Genomic DNA, 21,949 nt, shown 5'->3' on the forward strand with positions numbered 1-21,949 from the left:
GCTTGGGGACCTCCTTGCATACGCCTCCCACAGGGTCCAGGCCTTCCACGCCCGGGTCCCTGAAGCCCAAAGCACACGCACAAAGGCCAAGTGTCCCGGCTTCGCTGGGCCGGGGGGTGAGGGGCGTGGGGAGAAGCAGGGCGGCCTCTCGTCGCTCCCGCCGCGGGCCCCCGTCCAGGGCCGGGCAGAGGTGGGGTGGGCGAGGAGGGGGAGCTCACGTCACGTGCGCGCGCGCTGGGACCGCAATAAATGCCCGGGAGCTCGAGGAAGCGGCGGAAGCGCTCGGCGCCTGGCTCTGCGCGGGGCGGCTGCACCGAGCGGGGGAGCGAGGTCGTCTCCAGCCTTCTCCGCCCAGCCCGGCCCGGGTCCCCGCCCCTCGCGCCGACTGATAAGGCTCCGAGAAGCTCGGGCGCCCACCCTGGCAAGCTTACCGGGCAGCCGCCGTTCCGCCCCAGCCTCAGGCTCTTAACTTTGGAGCACTTTTTGCCTGCTCCTTCTTCCAGGTCCAGGGAGGAGCCGCGGAGGCCGGGGCCCACGTCGCCCTGCAGTCAGCGCCGTCGTCGCCCGAGGACGCGCCGTGCCCGGGTCCTGCCCGAACCGGGCTGTCTATGTGCAGTCGTGCGTGCGGGCTGCGGGAAGCCGGCCGTCTCGCTCGGCTCAGCTCTCGTAGGGAACTTCACGCTGGAGAGGTAAGGGCATTTCTAAAACCGCAGCGCGGAGTCGTCAGGCTCCCGCCTTCTCCTATCTACTTTTGGCTTCTTAAACTCTACTTAAAAAAAAAAAAAAAAAAAATACGGGGAGGGGGAAGGGTAAGCTGTGACAAAGTGAGAGAGTGGCATGGACATAACATACACTACCAAACGTAAAATAGATAGCTAGTGGGAAGCAGCCGCATAGCACAGGGAGATCAGCTCGGTGTTTTGTGACCACCTAGAGGGATGGGATAGCGAGGGTGGGAGGGAGAGAGACGCAAGAGGGAAGAGATATGGGAACATATGTATATGTAAAACTGATTCACTTTGTTATAAAGCAGAAACTAGCACACCACTGTAAAGCAATTATACTCCAATAAAGATGTTAAAAAAAAAAAAATCAACGTGCAGAGAATGGTCGGCACGGAGGGTGGGTGGGCTGCTCGGAAAGCAGCCGCGATGCAGATTTGTGGGAGCTCCTTCTTCTGAGTTTGTGAGTTTCACCTCCTCCCGTCGCGCCCTTTCGTTTGGGTTAAGTGAACAGTGGGCGCCTGCGGCGGGTGGGAGGAGAGGCTCTGAAACTGCCCGCGTACTGTTGGCTTTATCGGGTGCGGGCCACAGGTTAGGCACACACTTTCTAGGAAATAATGATTTTCTTCTTGACCTGTGCCTGTAGAAGAAGAGACTTCCCCCAGCGACCGTAACTATTCACTCGCATTAATTCAGGGGTCCCTCTAGAAGGACCCATGGATATATGTGTGAATAACAGTTTGTACTTCTTTACAACATTCACTCTCAGTTTCATAATTTCGTTGACATTCTGAACCAGAGATGGGACACTGAGATAAAATAATACCTTAAAACAGAGAGAGAAACGTGAACCTCTGGATTGATTGATAAAACATTCTGGGGACAACATACCCTTTGCAGGCTGTATGTAATATCTAGCCATTTAAAGCTTTGTAATTCAGAAATTATTTTCAAGCTTTGGCTCCTCTCGGTTACTTTTGCCATTTATCTTTGGCGTCATGCACATTATCTTGGAAAATATTGCTGTCTATTTTGTGGAAACAATTGTGAAAAGTCCTCTGGAGGAGAAATGGATGGGAGAAAATTTATTTCAAAAAGTGCATGTCCATTTGCTGGCATTTATATAAACAAATCAAACTGGCTCAATCCCTTTGTAACTGTTGGATTATGTTTGTTATTAGAAAATTAATATCTGCCGGGATTTTCACCCTAATTACACTGTATGTCCTTATAGCCAGACGGAGTGGAAGAACCTTTCTTGGAGCTTTTCCCGGGGACATCCTGAGATCATTCATTATGAAGTGTACTGCGCGGGAGTGGCTCAGAGTAACCACAGTGCTATTCATGGCCAGAGCAATTCCAGCCATGGTGGTTCCTAATGCCACTTTATTGGACAAACTTTTGGAAAAGTACATGGATGAAGATGGTGAGTGGTGGATGGCAAAGCAAAGAGGGAAAAGGGCCATCACTGACAATGACATGCAGAGTATCCTGGACCTTCATAATAAGTTACGAAGTCAGGTGTATCCAGCAGCCTCTAATATGGAGTATATGGTAAGAAAAATTTTCAAATGGTATGTACTTAGAAATGTTTAATAATGCTTTTAGCTTCCATGGTTAAATTCCATCATGCTAGTATTTAATCTTTTACTATTTGTCCTCTATAAAATTTCAAAAAAAAAAAAAAGATTTTCTTCAAGAGTATCTTCTTCCGCATACTCTTTTATTAGTACTCCTTTCATTCTAAGAGTTCTTTGAATTTCAGAGTAGAATTAAATACCTTTAGGTCTAATGTTCTTACTAAGTACTTTAAATTCTACTCTTAGGAGAAAGATTCCTATCCTGAAAGTGCTGGTGGTTGGTGTATTTGCTTTTAAGTGACTTAGTAGAATAATTGTTTCTTAATTCCTAACCGATGGAATCTTCTTATGAACGGTGGATCTGAAAAAAATCAAGGATCAATAATTTGAAGATGCTTTCCAGATGGCTGATATACATATATGGATAGATAGGTAGATAGATATAGATATATGTCATTTCTTTTTTTTTCTAAAAAAGAGTATTTTTATTAACTGTCTAATGCCCCCATATTACCTTTTTTCTATACATTTTTTTTGAATTTTATTTTATTATTTTTTTATACAGCAGGTTGTTATTAATTATCCATTTTATACATATTAGTGTATATATATCAATCCCAATCTCCCAGTTCATCACACCACCACCACACCAACCCCCTGATTTCCCCGCTTTGGTATCCATACGTTTGTTCTCTACATCTGTGTTTCTATTTCTGCCTTGCAAACTATATCATTTCTAATGGGCCGTTGTTTCTTAGAAGTATGTAAATGACATATTGTAAAGTGTACATTTCTGTGGTTGCTTTATGTTAAGGAATACTTTGGCAATGGCTTTTTTTTTTCTTCTGGATTTGTTTGTGAAGTTTGACGTGTGAAAATAAGCCTGGGTGAAGGATTAAATAAAAATATGTGACTTATCCTTAATAACCTTATATTCACTCTGAGAGTAAATTAGCAAGTTGGGGAAACAAAATTACTTTTTAAAGACTATTAGTTATTACTCTTGTAAGACTATAACTCATTAATATTAGCGTACTTCATACCCTGAATATTTAGAAAAATTTTCAAAAATCTATACTACTTGCATGAATTAGGAATGCACTAGCAAAGGCTGATAATAATCATTGGTGACAGCAAACTTAAGGAACAGTGGTGCTAACATTTCTCCTTTGGACACATTGCAGGGTGCAGTTAATTTTAATACATTCTGGATTTTACTTTTTTTTTTGCACTTACATTAGTTTTGATAGGTATTCTCTATTTAGGTAACTTCCATGAAACGTGGAAATTCTAAGGTAACATTACACATTACAAAATATTTCATTATATTATTTTAACTTTTTCTAGAAAAATATTTTACCCTAAAGAAAGTAGGTAGCGCTCAAGAGAACTCAGCAGAGATTAAGAAGCAGGGCCCAAACATCAGGCCATCAGGGTTTAAATTCTGGCACTGATACTAGCTAGGTGACTGTGAGCAGCTTATAAATTTCCCTCTACTTCAGTTTCTTCATGTCTAAGCTTCATGTTTCTTCTTCACCTCAGAGGGTTGTTGTGAGGATTATGTGAGGAATGAGATGACCTGTGTAAAGTTTAGCTCATTATCAGGCGTATTGCAATTACAAGGTCCCAGTAAATGTTACTAAGACATATAACCAATTTTATGTCTCCTTATACTGTTTAAATAGAATATATGAGGAAATTGTTCGCTCTTTTCAAAATTCTGTGCACAATATGACATCTGTAATGTCTCACATTTCTGATTTTTGTGTATTTTAAAGTGTTTGTTCAAAGTACAAAATTCTATGACTTCTTCATCTGTGAGCTTTCAAACAGAAAGAGCCAATTATGGAGCTTTTCCAAGTAGGCCACTGTATGCTTATTCCATGTGGATAGGTATTCAGTTGCTTTTTATTTAAAATAAGGAAGAACTTGAGAGTTTAAACCCACAAAAAGAAATCTGAGAATATTTGTGTGTGTTTTAAGTAATATGGGAATAATGAAAGAACATTCTGTGATTTGTTTTCATGTCTGACTTCCAAAGAAAATAACTGCCTATTGTATGATGTCTGGTCTAAGATGTTTATATGAGTTTCTTTTTGGTTTCACTGGCTTCATTCTGTCCTTGAAATGTAGATTCAGAAACCAGCCAGGGTTTATGTTGTGTTGCCCTTAGATACTGTTAGTACTGGAACTATGTCCTAGCCAATAACTGGGCTGCCGAGGAGTTTACTTCCCAGTGTTAGTACTGGAACACATTTTCTAGAAAACATATTTACGGGAAAGTCTAAATGAACAATACTATTTTATTTGAAATACTGTTGGTTTATATCTTACATATTAATAATGGAAGTACAGATGTTGATCAACCCGTGAAAACAAAATTTGTTCAAATAGTTGTTTAAAGTGTATTTATTTTGATAAAACAAAATTAAAAACTAACTAAAGAGCCACTTCCTATGAAATCTGCAATGCCCTATGATAAGTGCCACCACTTTTGGCCACTTACACTGTATGTGTCATATTACGTTAAAAATTTGCATAGCCAGTTACCTTATTTACATTTGGTGCTTATTTTAGTCTACTCTTTGTACTTGAACTCCGGCAGCCAAGTCACATCCACGTTTATTAACATCACAACGCTACCCATAGTCTAATGCTCATTTAATTAATAGGGTTAAAAATGGCTTCTGCAAGGCCACCTCTTCCCTTGAAGAGCTTATAGGCTGATTGAGAAGAAAGAATAGACGTATTTGAAAATTTTCAAGTGAGCAAGGACACAGAGTTCTTTGTTCACGTGTATGAATAATGCCAAGGGAGCACGAAATAATGGAGAATAATTTAGGAATATTCCTAAGCGAGAGAGTTAATCAATGGGGAAGCTGGGGTTTATGTTGTTCCTGGAAGGTGATCAGGACCGCAAATTGTGGCCAAGAGTGGAGGCCATTCCTCAGTTAGAAGAAGAGGAACCAACACACATGGAGTAAGTGGCAGGCTGGTTGTAGGAAACTAGAAGCAGAATCAGTTGATGAAAGCAAAGCCCTGTGGCAGAATCAGGAAGGGGAGAAACGAGTTGTTGATTATAGAAACCAGTGAACTTAAGGAGAGAGATTACCAGCATTTAATTTAGGATACATGGAAAAACTGGGGCTTTTAGGTCATCAAATGAAGCTGTTACTGAAGAGGCAACGGATTTTTGAGGAAAAAAACACTGGCGCTGGACCTAGGTTCTCGTGTTGTCTCTGCTGCTTACTGGTATGTGAAGTCTGGCGGTCAGCAATCATTCTGGGCATTGCTTTTCTCATCGGTAAAATCGAGGTTAGGAATATGAAACCCACAGGCTGCAATGAGGTAAGAGATTTCATCCTGTTGAGCATACTCTTAGTTTTCTTCAAGCCTTTCCTTTCCATGGGTTTTGACCCCGTCACTTGGTTCTTTTATTTTTCTGGTTATTTCTTCAGCATATTCTTGTTTCCTGTTCATCTCTTAAAACTTTACGTTTGGCCCCAACGGTTTTACTTTCGGCCTTCTCCCTTCCTACAGGACTTTATCTACTCTTTTGACTTTAAATACCATCCGTATATTGATGGCTCTGTAGTCCACACTCCATCCAGAAGTCGTCTTTGAGCATTGTTTTCCTATTTCCTACTGCCCACTGGGTCCTCTCCATGTCATTTGACTCCCCAGTTACTTCAAGTTTAAGATTTGTAAAAAGCAAATGAGCTGCTTTTGTTCCGTCCTTGCCCACGGTCCTACTTTTCTCCCTGGACGCCATGGACATCGGCTTAGTCCTCTCTAAACAGAAGACAAACAAACAAAAAGCAGAAAATTGGGCACATCCTCAGCTCCTGCCTTGCTCTCATTTCCCCTACCCACTTCCACGTAAAATTCACGCACAAACATAAATACACAGTTACTTGCCGGATTCTCTAGATTCTGTCTCAAATGTCTTTTTTTTTTTTTTTTTTAATTCTCCACTCTTTGATTCTTTTATTTTTTTATTTATTTTTATTTTTGGCTGTGTTGGGTCCTCGTTTCTGCGCGAGGGCTTTCTCTAGTTACGGCGAGCTGGGGCCACTCTTCATCGCGGTGCGCGGGCCTCTCACTATCGTGGCCTCTCTTGTTGCAGAGCACAGGCTCCAGACGCGCAGGCTCTGTAGCTGTGGCTCACGGGCCTAGTCGCTCCGCGGCATGTGGGATCTTCCCAGACCAGGGCTCGAACCCGTGTCCCCTGCATTGGCAGGCAGATTCTCAACCACTGCGCCACCAGGGAAGCCCAGAAATGTCTTGTGAATCCATGTCTTCTGTCTCATCCTAACGGATGCTCGTGGTCTCCCCCTTCTCCCCCGTCCCTGCGATGAGTACCGCAGCTTCCCCTGCAACGGACTGTACCGTCTAATTCTACTTTATTTCTACTTTAGTCCGCCTTCCTCCCTGTTACTCAGTCTGTCTTTTCCCTCAGACAAATCTCTGGTGGTCACTCAGCTACCCAAAGCTTCTGTGAACTTCTGGCTGCTCGCAAGCTAAAGCCCACCTTGAATAACTTACAAAAGGTCTAGCCCAATATGCCCCATAGCCTCAACTCCCTTGCGTATCTTTGAATCTGTGTTCACACTTAAAATATACATTGTTCTTAGAGATGATTGTGTTCCTCATGCCTCTGTGCCTCTTTGCTAGTTCAGTTTCCTCTGTGCCCGGAATGCCTGTGCATCCTGTCTCCTCCGGACAAACTCAAGACTGCGCTCAGACTCTGTCTTTCTGTAAAGCTTCCTCTGATGCGCTCATTCCCCTGCCCCACTCCTTCTGTGCTCCTAAAGGATTTTATTCAAGCCGATTTATAGTATTGAAATTTTGTTGCAATTCGATATATGCATGTCCATTTTCCTTTCCAAGACTGAATTCCTAGAAGGGTAAGGATGTACCCTACTTATATTTATAACCCTGTGCCTGATGCAAAGAAGTACTCAGTAAATATTTGTTGACTGAACATTGCTGAGTGATAGTAAATATGTGTTGAATGAAGGGAGGGATGGAAGAATAGGTAAGATTATGTATGAGATAAATATGAAAGACAGGTAAGAAAGGGGAATTAAAATAATAAAAGTTCTGGAAGGTAGGATATCACCAACACCAGAGATAGTGACATGGAAACTGGAAATACCAGAGATGAAGGAATAAATAATTCAGGATTTTTTTTTTCTATTTTTAAAAATATTCATGCTATACTAAAAATCGTCCTGTAATATAGAGCTGCTGAGATAATACTCAAGTGCTCTGGAATTTAAATAATAAATTAATTTAAATTAATTTAAATAATAAATTAATAATAATTTAAATAATTAAATTAATGAGTATTTACCCCTTCTAACAAATTTTTAATAGAACCTGTAAAACTTATTGATTGGCTAAAATCCAAAATAGCTCACTGTGATAGAAAGCGTACCTAAGTCTAGAATGTATTTTAGCAACATAAGGACACGTTACCTAAAAATGGCATGTGTCATTATATCATGCTAATTATATAAACCATTTTCCACTTTTATAACTATTTCCATGTCTTTTAGAGAACTGTTTTTTTTAATTTTATTTTATTTATTTTTTATACAGCAGGCTCTTATTAGTTATCTATTTTATACATATTAGTGTATATATGTCAATCCCAATCTCCCAGTTCATCCCACCACCACCATCCCCCCGTTGACAGATACTCTGCTGGGAGGGTTGATGGCTGTGCCTGCTTGCTCTCACACTTCACATATGGTGAGACTAGGGGCAGAAACTTTGCACAGCATTTTTCCAAATGTAGAACAAAATATATCTGGATATTTATCCTTTTGCTGGGCAACCAGAGGCTCCAAGCCAAATAGCCAGTGGTACTTGCAGTCTATGGTATATATTGATGCAAACAATGGCTTAGTTCCAGTTGTCACATATATTCTTTATATGGTCATGCTTAACACTGGAAATCAAGATATTTTTCTTCTGTGCTTCTGTGCAGCAGATAATTCCAGAAACTGGACAGGGGATAACCTAGTTTGCTGAACAGGGTGATGCTAGTCTGAATTCTGCCCTATTTCTGACTATCTGTAGCATGAATCCAAGCCTGAAAAAGTGATTTTTAGCTTGTGAGTTGCTCTCACAAAACAACTCTCATAACTTCACATTTTCTGACATTATTTGCCACCAATGACATATATCCAGAATAAATGCAAAGAATGAAATGACGGCATCATAACTTATTTACCCAAAGCTCAGTGTCTACACATTTCTTATCTTGCTAAAAGTGGCAGGAATTCACTATCAGTAAGGTTTTATTGCAACTCTTGATTCCTAAAACAATGATTTTTCTCTCTGTATGTTGGCACTTGCCTGGTAGTTTTCAAAAGTTAAATATTTGCATCTCTTAACGATGTACAGTATAATCCATATGCACTTAAAGGTACATGAAATATCTTTCTTGCTTCAAAGAATGTTACTCTTATTTAAAGCTTTTAAAGTTTATTCTATATTTAAAATAACATTTAATTTTCTTAAAGTGTTTTTATTTTACTTCACTAATGTTGTTTACTTCACTAATGTTGTTTAGATCCAATAAAGCTATGTTTTGTTTTAGTTTATTCGTCTACTGAATTTAAAAGTTTTCAAAACCTTAATTTGATACATAGTTGTGTGTTTTTCTGTTTGTTTGTTTTTTTGAAGACATTGACACTTTAAATTAATGTAGTTTCCTTTTTGGAAGTTCCACTGTAGATGGCAGTACCTATAGGAAGAGAGTGACATTGTAGCTCAGTTCTACTGAATTTAGTAGTGACATTGTAGCTCAGTTCTACTGAATTTAGTAGTGACATTGTAGCTCAGTTCTACTACCCTGGAGTTCTGGGAGATTAAGATTCCTCATTAAATGTAAGCAGCAAATCTAGGATCTTAGAAAGTCAAGAGACGACAAGCAGTTTCATTAGGAGAGTGGAACACCCAGAGTCGGAAAAGTGTCACAAAATTTTGAAATTGTTATTGTTGTTTATTCCTTCATTCAACAGGTATTAGGAATTTATCAAATGCCAGGCACTGTCTAGGACCCAGCAGTAAACATAACAAACATTCTTCCTTTCCTGGAATAGGTGTAAAGATCTTCATATCCCAACTCAGCAAAGGGGCCCATGTGGCTGACACAGAGTGAGTGTGGAAGTAATGCAGGAAATGAGGTCAGAGCTTTATTTGAGGAGAACAGATACACGTCACTGTAGTCATTTTAAAGACTCACTCTGAGTCTGAGTGACAAGCCATTTGAGCCATTTGAACGGAGGAATATCATGATCTTACTTATACTTACTCAGAATCGATTTGGTCTGTTGAGAACAGACTTTAAAGTGGTGGGAGATGGGGCAATGGTGTGAGCAGGGATTCAAGGCTATTGCAATAATCATTCCAGCAATTGATGGTGGCTAGGAGTGGGATGGTAGCCTTGAAAGTGAAGAGAAGTGGCATGGTGTGAATCCACAGTGAAACTCCTTTGTAGTCATGACATCAATATTGATAAATTCAAGGAAGCCTTGTTGCAAGACTAGTGCAATTGACTTGGCCAGCCAGGCAGCCAATAGGCTGGGAGTTACTGCATCTGGTGCAAGGTCTAAATCCACCCAAGCCCTGGCTGTGGTTTTTGAAAACTGGTGGCAGTTTCCATTCTGGTTTAAATATCGATGGGGAACTTTCAACTTGTATTGACTTCAGAGTGGTTACGGAGATTCTAGAAATCAGCAGGTTACTGATACCCATTTTGCCAACCCGATTCCAAGAGATCAGAGGAGGTGGAAGCAAACTCTGCCTCCTTGCTTCCCAGGATAAAGGTGCTTGCTGTTTCTCCACGTGGTCTGCCCTCACCTCCAGTCTATTCTCCCACTCCCCCTAAAAACAAGAGAAGGTGAGAGCTTTAGCAGAACAGGACAGTGGCCCAGTTCCTGTTCAGTAAGTATTAGTTGCACCATCATGGAGTATGTCGTTGGGATTTTATTCCATCTTGGAGGTAACACAGAATGATTTTGGATGTGGGGTGTGGCTGTACAGATTTTGCCTGAGGAACTGGAAGTATTGGAGTTACCATTTTTTAAGATAGGGAAGAATGTGGATAGACCAGCTTTTGGTAGAGAAAGCTGGAGCTCAATTTTGGATAGACTAAATTTAAGATTTCCCTTAAATATCCAAGTGAATTTGTCTTGTATGCAATTAGATACATGTAGTCTAATCTGGACCCTACAGTTAGGATTCATCAGAATTTAGATGGTATTTAAAGCCAGTAGAAGAGATGAGATCATCAAGGGAATGAGTACAGAAGAAAGAAATGTTCAAAAAGTGAGCCCTCGACATACTTTACAGTGTAGAGGTAGGGAAGGGAAGGAGGAGCAGCAAAGGGAATTGAGGACTAGGAAGAAAACCAGGGAAGCAAGATGTCCTGAAAGCCAAAGGAAGAAAGGCAGAAAGGATTATCAACTCTGTTAAATGTTGCTTATAAAGATCAAGTAAAATGAGGACCCTTGAATTTTGAGCTATGGAGGCCACACTGGAGGTCTGATAAAACAGTTTGGGTGGCATCATAGTGGTCCTAGGATGGTTCAAGGAAGAATGGATGGGATGGGAGAAATGAGCAAGCTTGTTCACCCACTCGTTCATCAAACATGAACCATCTCCTATGGGCCAGGTGGGATCTGCAGCCTTAACTCTCTGCTAACCAAAAGTTATAACTTAGTTTTAGAAGAGGTAGTTTAGTTAGGGAACATACCAAACTTATAATTATGGTCAGTAGGAAAATGCAGTTTCTTTGCTTAATTGTTTTTGTAGTTACCTTTACCGAATGCCTTCATTAAAAGCAAACGTTGTCATTTATAATCATTTATAATCACAATTAAGAGTGACACTTAGTTCAAGAACATTCTTTGCTATTGTTCAGCTTTGTTCTTTCACATACTTCTTTTAGGAATTTATACAACCACGTAATTGTACATGATTTAAAATTTAAATTCTCGTATTTTTGATGATTTTTACTAATTTAATTAAAGTTTATGAAACTAGCATAAATCTATGCTAGTTTTATATGTTATTATGTATTTTATATATACATATATATATATATATATATATATAACATAAAACATTTAGTTCATTGGAAGAAAATGTGAAAATTCAAGTGGTAATGACTTGTCTGGTGAAGGTATTACAGTAAGTATGCTTAATAACCCTTTCCTTATTTTTCTAAGTATTTGTTGTCTTCATAATTTCAAGAAGTTACAGAAAGGCATTTATAATTGATTAAAACAATTTGCTATTCTCATTGATAAATTTGTGATTAAAAAAACATTTAATTCAACAACTACTGATTGAGCATTTTTGTGCCAGGCACTGTTTTTTGATGCTGAAGCATACCTTAGTGTATAAAAGGTTCAACAAGCTAATGAAAATAAGCAAAGTGAGATGACAGAGAATGATAAAGGTGGAGCTAACATGTTAAACAGTTGCAGAATACCTCTCTGAGTTAGTGGCTTTTGAGCTGAGAGCTGAATTACAAGAAGGAGTCAGCTAAACAAAGCTACAGAGATCTAGGCAGAAGGAGTACTGGGCAAAAGGTCTTTAAGTCAGGAATGAGGTAGGAGTCTTCAGGGACCACAAAGAAGGCTAGGGTGGCTGAATTTTATTTAGTAGAGAGGAGAGTGTTAGAAAATGAAGTAGACCTATAAGCAGGGGCCAGAATTCCTTTTGGGTCATTGGTGAAGAGAAATTTGGATTTTATTTCTAGTGAAACGGAAAGTCATTGGAAAATTCTTAGCAAGGGATTGACTCGGTCATATTTCCAGTTTCATAAAATTACTCTATGTTATGGAGAGTGAGCTGCAGGAGGGTCACAGCTGAAAGCAGAGAGATAGTTAGGAAGCCATTGGTATCTTCTGAGTGAGAGATGATAGTGACTGAGACCAGGGTGATAGTGGTAAAGATGGAGAGAAGTGGGTAGTTTCAGGGTATGTTTAGATGGTATTGCTGATGGTTTTTTGATAGCTTTAATGTGAAGGGTGAAGGATAAGGAGGAATGGTCTTAGATTTTTTACTCAAGCACGTTGGTGGATAGTTGAAGCATTCGTTGAGACAGGAGGAGAAACAGAAGGGAGAAGGTGGTGATGAAATCAGGCGTCTCTTTTTGGCCAAGCTTATTTTGCGATGCCATGTCATCCTCGGTTGAATTTAATGGTCAATAGAGAGGTGGGACTTGAGATAAAAATGTGGAAATCATGTAGATGCTATTAGGGACCATCTTAACTAACTGAACAAAACCATCCGAGGAGAAGATGTTTATGGATGGAGGTTGAATGCCTTGAATTGAGCCCTGGCCCAGCAACATATGGAGCTTGAGCAGAAAGGAGAAGCTAGCAAAGGAAGCTGAGAACAAGTGGTCAGTGAGGTTGGGGGAAAAGACAGGCTACACTGGTGTCCCAGAAGCCAGAAGAAGAGAGTTCAACAGCTTCCATACTGCTGAGGAGTAGAGTAAGAGGAAGAAAAGCCATCAGTGGTTTTGTGGACATGGAGGCTGTCGGTGACTTTGATAAGAGTCATTTCAGGGGTGGAGTATGACCCGAAGTCTTACTGAAGTGGGAAGAAGAGAACGAAAGGTGGGGAAGTTGAGAAGGAACTAAGTAACTCCTCAAGATACCGTTGCTGTGAAGATCTGAGAAATGGAACTTGCTAGCGCTACACGGGTATATGGCAACGCTCTTGGTTTTGTTCTTTAAAGAGCATGCTTGTAAGTTGATGGAAATGCACAAGTTGAGAAAGCACTTGACATAGAAGGGAGAAAATATAACTCCAAAGTCAGTTCATTTATTTTGACAGGAAAGGCTGAGGTTGTAGGTACACAAGCAGGTCGTTTGGTGTATTTAATGGAAAAAGAATTTTCAGATTGAGAAGGCAGGAATGGAGGGGTGTGAGGATAGGATATTATGAAATGGTAATTTTGGAGTTACTATCTAAAGATCTCTGTGGAGTCAAATGTATGAGATGTTTTGAAGTACTTTAAGTTCATTTGGTTCACCATGCTTTAAGTTACACAATCTAACAGATAGGGAAGAGGTTTACTAGAGTATGTGTTACTAGAGTATGTAGTAGTAAAGTATTTCCAAAAAGCAGGAAGATTTAAAGTAATGATTTCTCTGGTTTGCCATAGGTCACCCCACTCTTTCCAGCCACATCATGTGGTGCCACTTGCTTGACCTCTGAAGACATTTGACTAGGCAGCTCCTGGAGATGTGAAAGAGATTAAAGGCATGTTAGCCCGGGTGGGGGGAGAGCGGTTGAATTTTTTAAGTATTCAGATATTACGTAATATAGATCAAGTACAGATACAGATATAGACCAAATAATGTGTTTGAGGTTCAAATTGCAGAGTGAGGTTAAATACACATAGTTGTATGGGAACTCTAAAAATTAAACTATGGGAATGACCCAAATATGTGACTTGGATTAGTGGGTTATTAAAGTCACCAAATGTAAGAACCTGGAACTATGATCCAGTGAAGCTTACTTTTTTTTTTTTCTTTTAACTAGTTAACAGAATCAATGAGGTGCAATTAAGTCAACTGCTTAGATATAACTTATTGGGAAAAAGGCAACAGATTTTCTCTATTAGAAGCTCATTAACCTAAAGGCAATATGTGAATATGGATACAATCTATTTAATAGTCTATACATGCTTTATATTTTGTTTTTAATCAAAAATTTGAAGTCAAACATCAGGAAATTGAGTAGCGTGTGTTTTTCATGGGAAAGCAGCTAGGTATGATTTGGGGAATAGAAATAAGAGGTGCTTTAGTCTAGTGCCACTCAAACTTTACTGTGCATATGAATTCCCTGGAACCTTGTTAACATACAGATTTTGATTCAGTAGGTCTGGGTGGGCCCCAATATTATGCATTCCTAACAAGCTCCCAGGTGATGAGGCAGCCGCTGTCTGGGAAAGGAACTTTGAGTAGAAAGCTTTAGGCTCTCTGGAGAAAGCGAGGTCTAAATTAAGACATTAAAAGTTGACTCTAGGATCCAGATTCTTTCTTTTTCATCTCAACTCTCACATTCACCTTCTCCTTTTTATAAGGTAGCAACTCTAACTATTAGTGCAGGAAAATAGAAACTCCTTTTCACTCCCTTTCATGAAGTGCTTAGAAACCAAAAAGATAAAGAAGCTTGAACAGTAAGAGTCCCCAAGACTCAATGTTTAAATCTGCTTGGAGGAGGGGTAGAAAATGAAATGTCAAATTTAGTTGATGGCACAGTTCTGCAGGATGGCGGAAAGTGAAGTGCAGTCAGTGACAGGATAGACTCTAAAGGCCGTATGAGTGAGAAGGAAGTAGAATTCCAAAGTGAGCAAGAACGGGGGTGGCAGTGTGGGGCTGGGAAGGGTCAGCTAGATCAGATAATGAGCTATTAGATAAGACCCAAGAATGAGCATGGCAGTTACTCTTTATAACTCTCCCCTTTGTGTTATTGTTGCCACTCAAACAGTACAAGTAACCATTTAAACAGGGGAATAAAATATAAAACTATATCTTATGTTTGCTCAAGACATGGCAAATCCAAATCTGAAATACTGAAAGATTGACTGATATGCTCAAAAGAAGCTACAGTGAGATCAGATATTGTCCAGAGGCAGGAAACCAAAGAGATAAAAAAAGCGGGGGGTGGGGGTGTGAGGGGAGGCTTTTGAATGAAGATGGAATAAGAGCATCCGAACTCCTGTCTAGAAAGAAAGGGCTGAGAGAAGAGCATTGTTAACTGAATTCCGTGAACATAGTGAATACATCTAAACAAATAAAAAGCAGTGCTATTTCACAGGAACATCTATACCGTTATTCCATATACCTTGGATTTTTTTATGCTGTAGGGATCTTGCCAAGCCCTGTTGCTTTTGCAGATGTTAGAATGACTTATGTGCATCTCGTTTTCTCTCTAGTGAATTTCTCCTCTTCCTTCAAGACTCACCTCTAAAGACTAATCTGCTTTTGTCTAAACCCTCCTGTACGGAGTTAGGTGCACTTCACCCCAGTTCCCTGGCTTCCACAGCGTTTCCTACCTGCCTTTGCCTCTGTTATTTACATCCTTGTCTCTTTCTCTAGCCTTACTTTTCTTTGTGGGAAGGAACTGTGCTTTCGTAATTTTTGCATTTCCCCAGCTGAGAGGCTGACACATGCTCTAAGCTCAGTTTATGCTAGTTGAAAGGGAAAAAATGGAATGAATGAATGAAAAAATAAAAAGATGATTGGATTTTCAACAGTGATTCTAAAATGGGCAGAATGAAAGAGGATTTGATTTGTTTTGACAAGAAAATACTATTAGAAAGTTGCAAAAGCATTCATTTCAAAGTGTTTATGTTTTATTTTTAAGTACATTAGCTTTTTGGTTAGGGTAAAATCATTCTAATAAGTATGACAAGTGGCTAAATTAGCATTGGATTTTAGTGACTTTTCAGAGTTATATTGGGTTATGGACACCTCTGTCTCATGAAGTGGGGATGGCCAGACCCTTCAGCAAGTAGGGATAGAGTCTTCCAGGAGATACAATGATCAGAATGCCATGGCTTTTGCTGGAGAACTGTTTTCAAAATGTAAATCAGAGTGTGATAAGAAGTACAAATGAATACATTTTAAACTGTACATAAATCTAAAGGTATTTCAGAATAAAGCAGTAACCAGGAAAGTCTTCTTAGAAGAGGTACACTTTGAAATAGTGTTTGGAAGACGTTATAGTCAATGTGTGGTAGGGACCGTGGTTGAGGGCATTGGATGATGAGAACCTTAACTGATAAGATGTTGATACGAGAATATGTGTACAGTTGATTCAAAGGAGAGGGCATGGCAGACATGATCTGTGAGAACAGATGAAAAGATGAAAAGAATCTTGCTCTATCAAGTGCGACTCATGGCAGACTTGAGCAACGTAGCCCTATATGTTTTCCTTCTCTGCATACCTATGAAGAAGCATTTTATTTGACATAATTTGGTATTAGTTTGACTTTTGTAAGTTATACAGTCATTACAAAGGATTTCCAAACTTTGATTTTATTAACACTTTTTAAATTATTCCTCTGTGTGTGTGTGTGTGTGTGTGTGTGTATGTACACTAAACTAAACCTAAACTACACAGGTGCTTACTTGGAGGCTTCAGTGGAAATATCATCCTGGAAATTTAATGTGAACAAAGGTCCTGACTTATAGAGTTGATTGTGAGTAGATTCAAAGCAAAGCTAGGCATAACTTACTCTAAACTTCGTTTTATAACTAGCAATGTGTTAAATTTGAATTCTAAGAAATTTACTTTTTCACTGGAAATTTAGGTGGCAGTGATTATCTTTTTTTAATCATTCAAAATTCGGGATTTAAATTTCTTCCTTAGTCTCGTGAATATTAACAATGCGCCATAAAAAGGCTATGTGAGTCACAGCAAATGAAGCAGATTCTTAGAGGAACAGAGGAATAAGAGAACATTTATTAAGATATATTAGGTATCAGGTAATATGTTAGGCAGCTTACTAATACACATTCTATGAGATGTTTTTATTCTCAGATATTATTTCTCATTAGGAAAACAAATGCCACAATAACAAGGATTTAACAGGAAAAAATTAATGAAGGCTCTGTATGCAGAGTTGTGGGCAGGGCTTAGGCGAGCCACAAGAATGGGGGGCACCCAGGCATGAATGGTGGTACCACAGCCTGCTGAGGACCAGAGCCTGGTGGTAGGACTGTATGAAAGGACACAGGCACCATCACTGTGAGGCAGAGTACTCAGGGGATGAGTGGGGTTGAAGAGGGGGTAATACATACTTAAATTCACCTCTCACGCTCTGACTTCCTGTCCGTGTCTTCTACTGGCCAAATTCAACTAGAACCCAGGAACCAAGAGAGCCTGAAGTAACTCAGGATGTAGAGTTGAGCCTTTTGGAACATAGAGTATGGCAGCACGTGGCTGAGAGTGACTATGTGGGAAAAAATGAAGAATATTTAACACAATATTCTTTCTCAGATTTTCAAATAAAGACTTTGGTAAACCGTATTTTTTTGCATCATCTTCTTAGTCATTGTTTAGTTGAAGACAAATGTATAGGCAAGTTCCTAAGGGACACCTAAACATCTGATTGAGCATGCTGTGGTTACTAAAACAGCTTTGAGTTTCCTAGCAGCCAAGGAAAACAGGAGACCATATGGTTTACATAGCTCTCAATGACTGGAAGCATAATAATTTATCGTTCTTGAAGCAGGAATTATTAGTGAAAACTTAACACAGAATTCCCAATATAGGAACAATGAGCAACTTACTATAGCAGTTTCATTAAAAGTATGTAAACATATGCATTTAAATGTTTCTTATATTAGCCTTTGGTTTAAGTTGAAGTAATGATGTTAAATTTTAGGTTTCGGTTTCTATTTGTCCATAAACTTTATCTTTTACTAATTTTTCCAAAAAGAAGTTTTCATTTGCTAACCCATCTCTTTTTTCTTTTTGAAAGTTAAAAAGACATCCCCAAGTACAATAAATAAAAGCAATTAATATTTTATTTACTTGCAAAACTTGTTACTTTCATTTTGCTATTTAAATATATGAGCTAATGCATGCAAAGTGATTTATTATGAAAGTTTATCTTTCCTAGCATGCATATTTTAGGCTTGACTTTTAGATTAATCATATATCTATCTAAATTTATGAGCTATAAATAAACTAAAACATAGGTCCTCATTTTTATAAATTGGCTCAATATTTGTAGATGAAGACTTAAATAACTGATAGTTGGTACTGTACTTTCTCAAGTCTCCTTTGAGGTCTCCTTAAACATTCAGAATATAGTCTTGAAGACTAACTACTTCTCTCCTAAATGACAACAAAAATAATGAAAGCATTATAGTGTTGAATTTATCATAAAGTCAATACAAAGATAGATATATATGACCTTTACAAAAATAATCCGAGTTCAACTTTTCAAGAATTACCTTTTGTTTAGCCTAGGTACATCATGAACACCCTTTCACCCGAGTTTATATCACACATATATGTTTGATGCAGGGAATTTAGGTTCCTGTATCTCTGATCCAAGTTATTGCCCAGGCCAGGCCAGCTGAGGCTAGAGATAATTGATGAGTACATATTGGCAACATATTATATGCCAAGTATATTAGGTGACATTAGGAAAACACAGAAAAAATATGAGACAGTTTTTGATTTAAAATTCTAGTTTGAGAATTAAGACCGAAAGTAGTAGAAACAGATCTAGGAGAACATACAATAATTTGTAAATTATATGTTTAAGAAGGTTCAGAGAAGGGTGAGATAAATGGAGTATGGATTGTGGTTGGAATGACTTCCAAGAGGAGAGTGATTGTGAACAAGACTTTGGTGAAAGGATAAAGTTTAAGTAACTAAGGAGGGGAGGAAAGAAAGAACAGTCCTGTAGGGGAACATTTCTGATGGATTCAATGGCCGAGAAATATGAACAGACAGGTACTAGAACCTTGCTTCTTGAAGTATTCGGTGTATGGTTCTGGCACCAAGTGTTAGAAATGTCATAACTTTGATTTCTCTCCTGACCTACCAAGTCAGAATCAGATCTCCTGATGATTTACCGGCACTTTAACGTTCCAGAGAGCCAGCAGTAGAGGACCCATGTTGAGGAGTGGGTTATAAGTGAGGTAGGTAAGTTATAGCCAGACTTGAGAGGGCCTTGGCAGGGAGATGAGAGATGAATCAGCAGATATTCTGTAGAAATGTAAGGATTTTGTTGAATTAATGTCTAGGCTGTCTCGCAAAGACAATCTGCCCTACACCATGCATTCAGTCTATCTGTATAATATTGAAACAATGGGTTTAATTAAAATGATCTTGTCAGTTTATCCACACATTAAATTTCCGTTCCAAAAATTATTTTAATTTTAGTAAAAGGAAGTGGCAATTCCCTAAAATACCTTTTTTAAGACTTTTAAGGCTTTGTTTTGAAGTAGATTTTAAGTAAAACTCTGCCGCATCTGCCTCACATCTCTGTAATTTCCAAGAGACCCTAATATGTGCATTGCCCTGAGGTAATGCTGCTACTTTCTCAGTACCTGGCAAAGCCTCTGTGTCCTGAAACACAGGTGTTCCCTTTGAAATCTGAGCCTCGTGCATTTTCCCTGTAACTACCGTCTTTTCAAAGCAGGTGAAGCACAGAAGTTAAACACCTGAGGTAATTTCTGAGTTGTAAGGAATGTACTACTCCTGTTTTCCATAGTGCTTTTTATACCAGATGACTTTGTCACAGAAACCTCATACACTCTTTCAGTGTAGATTGAATGATTGATTAATTGATTTCATTGCTGTCTATTTCTTTGTTATAGTTCTGATAATTCCACCATCGGGGAGAAAAGAAGGTGGCTAAGATTTTATAATGAGGCATTATTTTTGGAATTTGAATCTGAAGTTTTGTGAACCGTCAAATGTATTACTTCCATAGAAAAACAAATTCTTTCCTGGAGATCAAGTTATTGCTATTGAGAGGATAACACTGACAGCTTATTCCATAAGATTTTGGGATTGCACTTTCTGGTTTAAGTAGGAAAACAACAGTGATTTGGGAGGGATTTATGTTGTAACATATGATGGATATTTACAAACCTGTTTTTCCAGAAGGTATGACAGGTCAAGAATTATCTTTTAAAGGTGGTGTTTAGAAAGAGATAGCTCTATATGTCTTTGATTTTCTTCAACTGCTTCTATATTCATGAGCTGGTTGAAAAATCCTGGTGTTCCTTTTACCTGTGTAGAAAAATTACATGTGGAAGTCTGTGCCTTATTTCAAAGATTTTACCATTGGGTTTTCAGGACTAAGCTGAAGAGAGACCCATTTTGAACTTTTTACTGAGAATATCTTCTTGTCGTATTCAATTATGTTGAAGCTGTATTTGGAAGTTTTATGGAAGGTTTTCAGTTGTATTTGTCTGTTTTGGATAATATTAAAACTTTCTCCAATAGAGGTGATTCGGAAACAGTTCTCCTTTAGACTCATAATTAGAAGATTGGAAACCTTCTTGGCTTTGCAGTCTTGAAAATCACAAATCAACTTTTTCTTCTTAGCTAAGAAATAGCCTCTATTGTCAACAGAAATATTATTTTATGTTTGAAAGTTTTTATGGGATTCTACAAGCAATATGGGGACTCTAGAGGAGACTATAAGTACAAAATAATAGAATTTTAAAGCTAAAAGGAATTGAAGAGACTTACTCCAGCTTACTAATGTCAGAGACAAGGAAACAGAAGCCAAACGTGACATAATCAAAGAGATAAATTTGAAAGTACACAATTTAAATGGGAAAGAAGACTCTTCCAGGGTGTATCATGTATTTTAATTAACCTTAGTTTGAATAATTGGAACAAGTGCAAGCTTAGTTTTATCTCTGTCTATATAAAAAAAGGAAAGAAACACTTATCATTAATGACCTTGCTTGCATATGTCTAGAAGACATAGCCCCAAGGAAAGAGTATTTTCAATACTCAAAGGTATTTTCAATATATGGAAAGCTGGAATGGTATCATTACTTCTGACAGCCAGTGACTGCTCAGAACTGAGGTAGGCTTAGAGACATGAGGGTGGTTTTCTGTACGCAGATGTATATGTCTAAAAAGACAAATCTTTGTGGAATTCATTTTCAAATTTTATTGCAAATGCTTATATAGTTTTTAAAAATAATTTCATTGTTATTTATCGTTTTTAGTAGGAAGGTAAGACCAGAGCTTTCAGCCTAGATCTGGATTTCCAGTGCAACTGCATTTTCAACACCACAGTGCTTTGATGTTATTACTTTGCCAGAGAGCAATGCATATTTTAAAAGTCCATATTAAATTGCAAATTGTGTCATGGACTGGTGTTAATTGCCATTTAATTAAGATACCTAATAGTAAGATAGTCAAAGACCTTTTTTTTTTTTTTTTTTTTTGCATTTATCTTGGAAATCCAGTAAAGCTGTATCAATTCTGCAAAAAATTATAATGAATTAAAACATTATTTCTGGAGAATGGTAGAAAATCTTGCAATCCTATTTCTCCCTGCTTAGAATGACACTGAACAGTTATTAAATTATGTGAGAGTTTCCAGTCAGGAGATTATTTCTCTGTGCATTTAAAGGTATCAGATCATGCTGGTCAATTTCCTGTTAAAATTTCTTTGTTTACTCGTATATTTTTTCATTGCTGAACCTAACTATATAAAATAAACTACTTCACAGCTTCAGTGTCACCTAGCGAATTTCCTTTGGTAGACTAATTATGATGATACCTTCACCAAGAAGTGCTTATCAATACCTTTGTGGATAAAGGGATTTCCATTATCTCCATCCCTACCTCTGATCTTTGAGGATTTATGTATGAAGAGTCTAATTACACAAATTTGCATCAGGCAGATAATATCACAAAACTTTACTTCATGTGTTTTAATGCAATCTAAAATAATAATAATTAATTAAAAAGTTCAGATTAATGTTTGACTTTTATTTGAAAAATAGTCTACTGTTCACTTTAGTTTTTTATACTAATATTTTTGAAGCCTCAGTTTTAAGAAAATGGTCTTCAGACAAATTCATAGTGACTAATTAACATTGGCTTTCA

At 38.4% G+C, this 21,949-nt stretch overlaps 1 protein-coding gene across 2 annotated transcripts in view; it reads left to right on the forward strand.

Moving 5' to 3' along the window:
- The first annotated feature begins 259 nt into the window (after positions 1 to 259).
- Positions 260 to 21,949, forward strand: part of CRISPLD1 (cysteine rich secretory protein LCCL domain containing 1) — a 44,839-nt gene continuing 23,149 nt past the window's right edge. The window contains exons 1-2 of one of the 2 annotated variants that reach the window (XM_082432614.1): positions 260 to 689; positions 1,957 to 2,276. In XM_082432614.1, the coding sequence (XP_082288740.1) occupies positions 2,019 to 2,276 (258 nt within the window). In that variant the 5' untranslated portion in view covers positions 260 to 689; positions 1,957 to 2,018. Of the gene's footprint in view, positions 690 to 1,067; positions 2,277 to 21,949 lie in introns of those variants that run through there. The other variant, XM_082432613.1, reaches the window with a different exon arrangement.

Source organism: Balaenoptera physalus (assembly GCF_965194825.1).
Source record: "Balaenoptera physalus genome assembly, chromosome: 17".
NCBI classification, from domain to species: domain Eukaryota; kingdom Metazoa; phylum Chordata; class Mammalia; order Artiodactyla; family Balaenopteridae; genus Balaenoptera; species Balaenoptera physalus.